This window comes from Eublepharis macularius, chromosome 1 (genome assembly GCF_028583425.1).
Source record: "Eublepharis macularius isolate TG4126 chromosome 1, MPM_Emac_v1.0, whole genome shotgun sequence".
Taxonomy (NCBI): domain Eukaryota; kingdom Metazoa; phylum Chordata; class Lepidosauria; order Squamata; family Eublepharidae; genus Eublepharis; species Eublepharis macularius.
Genome location: NC_072790.1, coordinates 99,914,994 through 99,927,014, shown reverse-complemented (window position 1 = coordinate 99,927,014; position 12,021 = coordinate 99,914,994). Strand labels below are relative to the sequence as shown.

Below are 12,021 nucleotides of genomic sequence, written 5' to 3'. Positions count from 1 at the left end.
TTTCAAAGCAGAAGGAATATAGGAATTGGGTCGAGGGGATGTCCTTTAACAATGTATCTGGTGCAAACTGATTTGTTTGCTGCCTGAAATATATCAGCAATAGGATGCAGGAACATAGTTCAGGAACTGAATATCTAATCAGTAGGTTAATTAATGGTATAAAATGCCTGATGGACAATTTTAGATGTCCCTATGGGTATCACTATTGATACCTTTCTTGGCTATAGCTGAATATGTCTGTTGGCACATTTTCCAAGAGTAATTTGGAGCAGTGTTTTATTTTAGCACAAAAGTAATCTTGAATGTTCCTGGATTCTGAACAGATTTTGTTAATTTAATTCAATTCGATTATATGTTATGGAAGTGACAAAGCAACAACATGCTAAACATTACTCAGGTTCCGGGTGCAGATGTGTATCTCCTCAATTTTGAAGGTGATGAAGTACCTTTAGTTGGAAAAGCTTTGCATTTTGATACTAAACTGTATGTTCAGTATTGTAATGAGGCAGTCAAATGATCCAACAGATTTGTATATTTTTACCAAAATGTTACCTAGGAAGAAGCTAACCTAGACATCCTTTTGTCAAAAACCAGATGTAGTTTGGAAAAAACACATAAGCTGAATAATGAATGGAGCAAATTGCAATAAAGTTCAAATGCTAGAGCCTGTTGACTCATTATTAAAACTAAAATTAAAAATTCTTCTTGAGGTTCCTGGGACATTAAATTGTAACGTTTTCTCCCAAATTGTCACGTTTAAGGCTGAATATAATCCCTCTACCTATTTGCACAGATATAGCAAAAGTGATTTAAGGCTGTTTATGATCCAAAACAATACAGTGGTTGCCCCTGGTAGTTGGAGTTACATATAAACCTGAACCCTATACCCAGGCAATATCTGACAAAGGTTTCAGTGATCCAGAGGGAAGAACCAATTTCACCTTGAACTTCTTTTTGGCACATGTGTAATGAAAACAGAACATGTTCCCAAGAATCCAAAATAGTGGAACTCACAATAAAAATGGCAGTATTCAAAGATGCCAACCTATCAGCATTTCTGTTATGAATTCTTCATATCGTGATGAGAAAAACTAAAGATGACAGCATCATAATTACTTGACTATAATTATTCATTTTAGAATAGTACAAAGGTCCCAAAATGTTTTGAAATATCCAAAATACCCTAAAGTTAGTAGTAAAAATCTCACCAAGTAATTTTCTATATGGATGTCTTGTTGCCGCTTCTCCTGTAAAGTGCAAATCTCTGTGCCTGTTCCAGAGATGAAAAGGCATCTGACCCATAGAAGAATGCCAAGAGAAGAGAGGAGAAAAATAGAAATCTGTGGGAATTACGATAACCTACTCAAGTGGTTCTAGGATTCTGAATTGTTAATTGCAGATCCACAAACATGTCTGTGCCTATCAAAGTTTTCATTATAACAATCCAAAAATATCTAGCGAGTATAAAATTTGTCATCCCTCCCAATATAGTCAGAATTATGATAAACTTGGATTATGATAAAGTCCATTTTCCCCTGTACCCCCCTTCCTCATACTATTTTCTCTTGGTCTTCTCCTGGAAGCCCCCATATCCTCACCCTTTTCCCTTCTTCCTTCTCTTTTTCCCACTCACCAACCAAACTTTTATCTGTTTTCTCCCAGTCCTCAGCTTTATAATTTATTTCATGTATATCCCACTTTTCCCCAAATGGGAATCTAAAGCAGCTTACATTTTCTCCTCTCCTCCATTTTATTCTCACAACAACCCTTTGAGTAGCTTAGGCTGAGAGTGTATGACTGGCCCCAGGTCACCCAGCAAGCTTCCCTAGCAGAGGGAGGTTTCAAATCTGGGTCTCCCAGATCATAGTCTGGTACTTTAACTCTACACCACACTGACTCTCAGCTTTCCCTCCTTCCCTTCCCCTGGCAGCCTCTTCATGGGAAAAATTACACTGTAGCAAGTTGCTCAGGGAGTTGTGTGGTGGCCATTGTCGGGCCCAGCTAAGTTGTGGGGAGCTGGCACTACCCCAAGCAAGTTGTGTGGCATCAAGAAATAGCCACTGCTGCACCTGTCTGAGTATTGAAAACTACGTAGTAGGAAGTTGCCTGGTGGTTGCTGCTGGGCCTGGCCCCAGTGTTTTCTCTCAGGGAGGAGGGAGAAGGAGCAAGGGTAGACTGGGAAGCAAAAATAACCTTGGAAAGGAACCTTCCCCCTGTCCCTGCCTTTCACTGACATATTCCACTGTTTGAAGGCTGGCGATATTGTGGTTTTTGAGCAACCCCTGCAATGGCTATTCTCAACTTCTTAGAAGTTCAGCTGCTGCTTCTATAACTTGGCGTTTTTCTAAGATTTCAGATTTATCTGCAAACCTGAGGTTTTTCTCAGGTTTGTATAAAGATCTGTCTTGTCCTTCATGGCTCCAGTCTCTGGATTTATATATCCACAGATGGGACCACATTGAAAATTAGATGTCCTAGTTCTAGGGGTGTGCACAGGAAAAAAAATGGTTGATTCAGTTCGGTAATACTCAACAGGGGGAAAACTTGATGCCATTATCCTTGTGTTCTGTAGGACCCAGAAATAGGTTACTCAATACAGAAAGCAGTGGTTGCTCAGTAGAAGTTTGTTGTCTATTCATCTTAATTGATCTGTTTATCATCATTTGGGTCAACACTTACTCTGGTAGGATTGCTTACTTTTTGATTGGATCTTGTTTTCACACATGGCATTGAATTGCCATCACAACTGTTAAATTGTTGTTGATGTGTAAAATTAGACTGAAAGGATTCTCCAGCCTGTAGGTCAAAAAGTTTGGTGAGGGGAAACGACAGAAACATTTGGAATTTTAATAAAACTGCTGGAGGAGATGGTTTAGGTTGCTGAAAAGAGTGAGTGGTATCTCTACAGAAATACTTTAGAACACACCATACCTTCCATGGAGAGAGATCAGTATATGACACACCAAGATTCAAGTTTCTTCCTTCTGTCCATAAAAGTAAATAAGGAAAACAGGATAGTCAGGCAAAGGACTGGTGATAAGGATCAGGACTGTAGAACATTGGCTGAGGCCATGGCTGTCAGAGGGCTGGTTTGGTATGTCCGTTCCCACCAGGAATGGGAGATTGCCAAAGGTGCCTGAAATATTGTGGGTACCTTTGGGGTGAGTTCTCTTTTGGTAGCTGCAGGTGAGAGTAGAGCATAACTCTAGAAATCCTTTGAGCCCTATTGGCATCAATAAAGGATCATGAAAAAATCATTACTGTTGTGATTCATAGAGTTTCAGCTTATCCTGTGATGTCAGAGACTGCATCTGATGTGATTTACCAAGGCTGCTTCTGAAACTGAAGCCTTAGAAGGCCTGCTCTGTGTTCATGGTTCACACAATGAGATTTCAATGAGAATAGTCTCTCTACTTGTTGTCTCCCTCCAGTGGTCCAAATCGTGGGGTTCTTTCATACAGCAAGAGTCAGGTTCACTTGAAAGAACTGTCAGAGGCTAGAGTAGGAGACACTTCCTACTTTCTCTCCAGAACCAATCTTTCTCCTGCTTCTCTCCTGAAAGCTTGTGGGGGAGGGGGGTTGGTCTGCTTTGATTATGTTAGTATGCAGGATATTTACTGTATGAAAACATGAAATTTGTATGTTGATCCTAACTTATTTCTGCAGAATTTTTCTACTCGGTTCTTACCACTTTTCAAACTACCATTTTAAAATCCATTCATTTGGATTTCATCTATTGAAAGAACTTGCGGGAAGTTTACGCAAGTTAAGAGTTGATATAAGTTACATTTACCTTGCAGAATGCACAGCAGGAATGCTGTCTTTTGCCTTGTGATGAAATTATATGTTCTTCCCCTTGTCATGCATATGATTTAGAACTTTACTCTCACTGAGGTGATAAACTTGTGTCTGAGTTGTTCCACATAGAAAACTCAGCAAAGTCATAGGGTTACCACCATCTTAATGAGATCAAGACCTCTGGTATTCTGAATACTGCATCAGGATAGAAGTTTTCTAAATAAAATGATTAACCCTTATCTTCTTTTAGTGAATATGAACCCAGTGAAAAACCTGTACATTACTAAAGTGATTGGGTTTGAACCACTATTGCCTATTAACCAGACCAAGGATTAATGAAGATGTACGTGTTCTTATCCCTCAGTTTTCTTATTTTTAAAGTGTGAATAATAATGATATTGGATTGTCTGCTTAGTTAAAGATAGCAGAATATTGAATGCATATTAAAAATGATATATGCCTATTTGTAGGCCTGGTAATGGACTCTTCACAAGGAATGTGCTGTTTCATATTGTTCCCTGGAATGCCTGCTTGGTTGAAGACACAGCAAAATGTTGAATGCACATTTTAAATGATATATACATCTATGGGCCTAGTAATAAACATTTTCCGCAATATCTGTGGAAGGCAGGGAACAAAGAAGTGTTTCTTGGAGTAATTGTATGTGTAAGAGTTACTCAGGTTTGTAAGGGGCAGATCTTAACAAATTCTGTCCCATCAACGCAAAACTTTTCCTGCATCTAGAAACAGTGACCTGCTACTAGTCAGTTTCCAAGAATATTGGCCAAGAGTAAAAATCCTTTCTTGTTAAAAATATATATTTGTCTTGTCGAAGGCTTTCACGGCCGGAGAACGATGGTTGTTGTGGGTTTTCCGGGCTGTATTGCCGTGGTCTTGGCATTGTAGTTCCTGACGTTTCGCCAGCAGCTGTGGCTGGCATCTTCAGAGGTGTAGCACCAAAAGACAGAGATCTCTCAGTGTCACAGTGTGGAAAAGAGAAGAGATGTAGGTCATTTGTATCTACTCAGGAGGGGTGGGGTTGAGCTGAGTCATCCTGTAAGAGTTTCCCAGGGTGTGGAATGCTAATGGCGGGAGGCTTCACTGTATCCTGAGGAGGTTCTTTTGCATATGGATTGGTACTTGATGTGCTAATCTTCTCTGCAGGGCTATTGTCAGGGATAGAATGTTTTGTTAGCCTGGTGTTTTTCAGAACTGGCAACCATGCTCGGTTCATTCTTAAGGTTTCTTCTTTCCTGTTGAAGTTTTGCTTATGCTTGTGAATTTCAATGGCTTCCCTGTGCAGTCTGACAAAGTAGTTGGAAGTGTTGTCCAGTATTTTGGTGTCCTGGAATAAGATACTGTGCCCTGTTTGCGTTAGGCTATGTTCAGCCACTGCTGATTTTTCAGGTTGTCCAAGTCTGCAGTGTCTTTCATGTTCTTTTATTCTTGTCTGGATGCTACGCTTTGTGGTCCCGATGTAAACTTGTCCACAGCTGCAGGGTATACGGTATACTCTGCAGCTGTGGACAAGTTTACATCGGGACCACAAAGCGTAGCATCCAGACAAGAATAAAAGAACATGAAAGACACTGCAGACTTGGACAACCTGAAAAATCAGCAGTGGCTGAACATAGCCTAACTCAAACAGGGCACAGTATCTTATTCCAGGACACCAAAATACTGGACAACACTTCCAACTACTTTGTCAGACTGCACAGGGAAGCCATTGAAATTCACAAGCATAAGCAAAACTTCAACAGGAAAGAAGAAACCTTAAGAATGAACCGAGCATGGTTGCCAGTTCTGAAAAACACCAGGCTAACAAAACATTCTATCCCTGACAATAGCCCTGCAGAGAAGATTAGCACATCAAGTACCAATCCATATGCAAAAGAACCTCCTCAGGATACAGTGAAGCCTCCCGCCATTAGCATTCCACACCCTGGGAAACTCTTACAGGATGACTCAGCTCAACCCCACCCCTCCTGAGTAGATACAAATGACCTACATCTCTTCTCTTTTCCACACTGTGACACTGAGAGATCTCTGTCTTTTGGTGCTACACCTCTGAAGATGCCAGCCACAGCTGCTGGCGAAACGTCAGGAACTACAATGCCAAGACCACGGCAATACAGCCCGGAAAACCCACAACAACCATATATTTGTCTATTGAAATCCATTATGAAATATATGAATCTCGCCATAACATTTTTTCTGAATCATGGTACATTTGTTTTTTTCTGATGCATTCCTTATATTTTTAATAAGGGATGCATGCATCCTCTGATCACAGAAAAAAGCCTTACCCTTTTTTCCTAGGAAACTGTCAACTATGAGGGACATTCTCTATTTGTCACTAATAGGACTGGGGAAAGGTTGGCCTTTTTCAGGTCTTTTCACCATTGATGACTTGCCATCACCACTGTTTCCACCCCTGGCTAGTTATTTGTAGCCAAATACTTGTATTTCCAAAATTATCTTTGGATTTGTGGCAGTAAATTGAACTACCATGGGAGCTGGACACAGTTACAGAGATATCTGTGTGAGAGCCAGCGTAGCCTGGGGTAAGTGGGGCATGGAGGGCAGGCATCAGCATGACATCACTCCTGGGAAAGCTTGGGAGTAATGTCATGTGTTTCTAGGAATTGCCATAAACTCTACGGTAAAACTCTATGAGAGCCACTTTGGTGTAATGGTTAAGAGTGGCAGGACTCTAATCTGGAGAACCAGGTTTGATTCCCCACTCTTCCACTTGAAGCCAGCTGGGTGACTTTGAGTCAGTCACAACTCTCTCAGCCCCACCCACCTTACAGGGTGATTGTTGTGAGGATAATAACAACACACTTTGTAAACCACTCTGAGTGGGTGCTAAGTTGTCCTGAAGGGCGGTATATAAATTGAATGTTATGTTATTGTTGTACACATAGATATCAGTGTCACACTCAAGCTTGTATATAGGCTTCCACATGGGATACATATGAAGTTGCACCTACGCTGCTAAGTGGCTGAACACATTGTGTTTAAATTTTGTATATGCTCTATCACTAATCTCTGTGGTTGTCAAGCACCTATTTTGTATGTTTTATACTTTGGGGATTAAAATCAGCAGTTCAACTTTATCTTGATGTGCTGGCTTTAAATTCACTTAAAAATTGTTAGAGCACTTTATTCTATGAACAAAATGTATTTTCTGTTTTTAGGTATGATCCAGATTTTTTATTAGGCTATGAAGTCCAAATGCATTCTTGGGGATACCTCTTACAGAGGGCTGCTGCCCTAGGTGTTGATTTATGCCAGATGATCTCTCGTGTTCCAGGTGTGTTTGTTTAATGCTCTGTCCCTCTTAATAATCGTGAGAAACTCTGACTTTATATAAAGTAACATAGAAACATATCCCAACTCCTTCCCCACTCTGCTTTTTTTTCCAAAATGAATGCTTTTCCAGCAGCCACATACGCTACTTCTATTCATCAGCTCAATAAAGAGTGATCAGGGATCTTTACCATTTGTTCCTTTATGTTAGTAACTGTTTATCCTCAGTTTGAGTAAATTGAGCAGCATTAGGATAAGAAGCTAGCCAGGAAGCACTAAAAGGGGTAATATATGAGTATATGAGACACTGGTTGCAATAAACATTACTTGGAAGTTTATGGGAAACTTACCCTTGTGGAGCCTAACCACAATACATGAACTTAAGGAAGTATGAACCGAAACCAGCCAGTGACAGTAGCTGCATTCAGACATTGCAATAAATTCTGTAGTTCATAACCATAGTTGTACAAACCTTGGTTAATGTACCAGATGTACATAAAATGAAAGTCCAGGGCATCTTAAAGTGTAACAATTTATTCCAGCATAAACTTTTGTAAATTAGGAATGCTATTAATTAGATGCTCTCAAATGTACATTCATAGCAGTTAAGCAGATGTACATCACAGACCTGTTTTTGTAAATCCAAGTTAACCTGCTGCTTGCCTCATATACTGCCTCCAGACAGAATCTCCAGATGCTTTCCTGAGCTCCTTTTCATTACTAGGCTGCTGCCATTGTCTAGGTGTGCGTGCAGCTTGCTTGCTGTTGATCAGCTGCAATGAATAGGAGGGAACAGGATGTGGGAGAAGTCTAGGGCATGCCTATCCTCCTCCTCTCTGTTGCTAAGGATTATTAGTCTTCCTTACCCCTTTCCATCTAGCTGCTTCGTGGAATTTCCTATTTTGTGTAGCTGCGAAACAAGATAAACCCTTCAGATCCTTCACTCCCTTATCTTTCCAATAATTGGCTGTCTTCCCCTCCCCCTTTCTGTCCAACCACTGTCAGTGCATCCTCTGAAACAAATCTTATACATACACTTTTCTGTTGTATTCTACTGCTTTTTAAATTTCCCCTGAGAAAAGACAACTCTCTGAAGCACACTCCTGCTTGGTGAATCATCACTAGCAGGGAGGGAGCATGAAGAAAAGGCAGAGAGATGTCCCAGGAGCACCATAATAGCTGTATGCTGCTGAGCAGCAAGGAGTTCTATTAGTCTATGGCTTCGCTCTCTGTATGCTGGAAACCAGGAGGGGTGGTGCTGGCATTTCTGCATTCAAATGTCACAACAAATCATGGTTAACAAGCCATGTGATCTAGAATGCCAGCGAAAGACTCACCTGTAAGCTACAGTTTAATAGCCTTTATTCAAATATGGGACTTCATTTATGTCAGCCTTAATTAAGTTGGTAGGGTGAAGCATATAACCTCAGCACCATATTACCAAGAAACTAAGAACATCATTGAACGTTTAAAATGGAACCTTGGGGGAAATACTTAAAGCGTATGCAGCAGACCACTCCAGTGACTGGGATATGAAATTGCAACACTGGGAGGTCCTAAAGAGAATACGGGCTTTAGACCTTCAAATCCTCTACGGGACCACACTAAATGAGTTTAACCAAATCATGGTTTATAAATAATGGCTTGTCATGATGGCTGAATGCAGCCTGTGTGAATTCTATATGTATATGAACAGAAGATACAGTCAAATAGCAACTATCAAGATAGCAGAGTAATTCAGTGAAGATGTAAAGACCTGTTCTTAGTATACTTAGTTCTTAGTATACTCTTATTCTTAATTCTGTTTGGGGGCAGTGCCAAAAATATAGCCTTATAGTTACTGCTATATCAGTTTGCCTTCATTCCTTACTCTTACTGCCTGTGGCTCTGTGGTGCTCAAAAATCTGTCTTGAAAAGCTTGTTTATGCCTATTGGTATTAATTTACTTTGTTTTCAGTTATCATTCTGAAAGTGCTGCTTGCCTTAATTTTAATGTGTCCACTATTATGCTTTCATTGGAGTCCAAATTCCCTTTCAGGCTCATTGAGATTTTTTTTCAATCCTTGGTTCCATTTTTTTTTTACATCTCTGGAAAAACATCATCCTTGAGGATCTGTGTTTGAATCTATTTAGTTTATTAGTTTTCAGAGCCAATCTATATCCCATCAGCTTACTAAACTTCCAAGATATGCAATATTGTAGACCTCAGTCCTGAAACTCAGAAGTTCAAAGAATCTGGATAGTAATCACCTGTCAAAAATGTATCAGCATTAATGTAAAAATTACATAGGAAATTACTAGTAATTGACATTTATAGAAAATGTATATCTGTCTTGAAACATTTGTGTAATAAAGAATGTTGTTTGAAGTATTAAAAAGATCAAATTAATATGAATGCATCTGATTTTATAGTAGTGTGTATTCCACTGACAGATTAGGCAATGAGCTTTTTGGCAATTTGTAGACAAGAATAAAGAGAGTTTGCAAACATTGCTATTGGCTATGGGATGTGGTCAGCGGGGTCTGGACAGAATTTCTTTGGACCTAATACAAACTTGTAACATGGGCTGTGTGCCCCATCTCATCCTTTAATACAATATCAGTACAATCCTAAGGAGTTACTCCAGGATAAGCCCATTGAAATCAATTAACTTAGACTGAAGTAACTCTTCTTAAGATTGCACCATAAGAGTCATGAAAGAAAACAGTCTACTTTATTACTGAATACCATAAATCAGCCATACCAGATCTCTGTAAGGTAGACCTGTTGTCTCCTCCTTTCTCACACACACGCACATGTACACATACATGTGCTTGAAGGTCAGACCTACATTCCTTCCTACATCTCTTGCTGTACACTACTATGTACTCTCTGGTTCGGTGACACTAAAGCACTGAACAGTGGAATCTTACATGATAAACGAGATGTGGCATACTTTCCAAACAGATTGGTCACCTAGTTGTATAGGAGCTGAGAATTTTTGTTACATTTATATTTTACCTTTCTTTCTTCCATGGAATTTGAGATACTTTATATTCATTCCCAGGCAAGCTTCCATTGAGGCGTTAACAGATTAGCTTAGCTTCAGCACACTTGCTGCATCATGTGCGTTCAGATCATATCCTGGCATGACTGTTTTCTCTTGATTAAGCTTTTCACTTTTGCAGTGATGTTGATTGAGTTATAAAAATATTCTCTCAATGTTTTAGATGATAAAAAAGAGAATAGATTTGCTCCAGAGCAAGATGAATATGGGTCTGATACAATGAGTGAAATAAACATTGTTGGACGTGTTATCTTAAATATCTGGAGAATTATGAGAAATGAGGTAAAGTCTGGCAAAATTATATTGAAGATAGTAAATTGATTTATAGTTGCTAAATTTAATCTGTAGTATACTGATTTCATTTGCTGTACACTGACTTCAAACTAGTTTTGCAAGCTGTTTCCAGTCATATTTTCAGTAATAAAAAATTCTCTGTTAATATAATTTACCAATTTTCTATCGCCCTTCCTTCACATGATTCTATCAATACAGAAAATGTGAAATCTTTTTAAAAGTTTTGATAAATCATAGTCTTGCATTTTTTCAAGTGTATATCTGTGTTCTGTAATATATTTCACTCGGTTTCCTGACCAAAACTAGTGCCTGCAGTTGACTGCCAAAATTTCATTGCTTCCATCTGTATATATATATTATTTACACTTTTCTGTTGTTACTGTTAGTAACTGTGGCATCTTCAAGTGCAATCCAATGCAGAATTTCTCCAGTTTAGGTCAAATGATTTTCATGGGTTTAAATTATGTGTAGGATTATGCCATTAACGTCTTAACCAATTTATTGTGGAATGACTGTAGACTAAAGCACCTCATCATCAGATGTAAAGTGGAACATCTACATTGTGGACTGTAGCATGCAAGTTTATGCAACTGTTCTTTTTCTGTCTGAATAATAAAATACATTGGGATTCTTATATTTATGGAAAGGTTTTATTATGCACATGATCATGTCTGCTCTTATTCTAGGTGACTCTAACTAATTACACCTTTGAGAATGTGGGCTTTCATGTACTTCACCAGCGCTTTCCGCTGTTTACCTCTCGTATTCTTTCTGATTGGTTTGACAACAAGGCAGACATCTATAGGTAATTATGTTACAAGTATTTTAAAAGTATTTTTCAGTTTGAAAATCTATTCTGCATGTATCAAAGATGTATCAAGGATGAAAACTTAAGCAAGATTTGAAAAACTACGTTCCTAAAGTTCTGTAAGTCCCAGATATGTAGACTCCATGTCCATTTCTCTCAGATTAGTCACATAAAACATTTTATAAATAACTGAGGGACCTGCTTGTTAATTCATGGGGGAGATCCCGTCCACTTTGCTTGCTTGCCTGTCTGCCCTCAAGCTCCTACTTCTCTTTCCCCCTCCCCAGATCTATGAGAATTTCATGAGGAAAGTGTAATCTTGCATACCACCAGGTTGTGCCATTTGTTTCGCTAATCTTCGTTGGGGCCTGCAGAACATAATTGTCAGCGAGTGGGGCATGGGGTGTTAAGATAAGCTATCGACCTTGTTGGCAGGAATAGGGTGGGTTGCTTATGATAGGTAGGGTTAATTTTGGGGGTTTCCTTCAGATTGGCAATGGAGGGGGTGGCTGCTGCTCTGCCTTCCTGCCCACCCTTTTCCCTGCCCATTTTTCTCCATCGAGGGAGTGGTGTAGAAGTGGGGGGGGGGGGGCAACAGTGCCTTCCTCGCTCACCTTCCCTGCTTACCTTCAGTGCTGCTTACATCTAGCTCATGTAGCAAAAGCTCTCCCTCTACCATTTCCAATGGCAGCCAACAGACTTGCACTTGTGTAGACAGCAGGGGTGTGCACTTCCAATTCAGGTTTTTAATCCAAGTCAAGC

At 39.6% G+C, this 12,021-nt stretch overlaps 1 protein-coding gene across 2 annotated transcripts in view; it reads left to right on the top strand.

Annotated features, from left to right (window-relative positions):
- The window catches only part of REV3L (REV3 like, DNA directed polymerase zeta catalytic subunit), a 122,916-nt gene that overhangs the window by 87,053 nt on the left and 23,842 nt on the right, over positions 1 to 12,021 (top strand). For both annotated transcript variants that reach the window (XR_008596842.1, XM_054976325.1), the window contains exons 19-21: positions 6,999 to 7,114; positions 10,321 to 10,439; positions 11,138 to 11,256. Coding sequence is in view for 1 of the 2 variants with exons in the window: in XM_054976325.1 (XP_054832300.1) it covers positions 6,999 to 7,114; positions 10,321 to 10,439; positions 11,138 to 11,256 (354 nt within the window). In the remaining variant the exon portion in view is untranslated. The remainder of the gene's footprint in view (positions 1 to 6,998; positions 7,115 to 10,320; positions 10,440 to 11,137; positions 11,257 to 12,021) is intronic.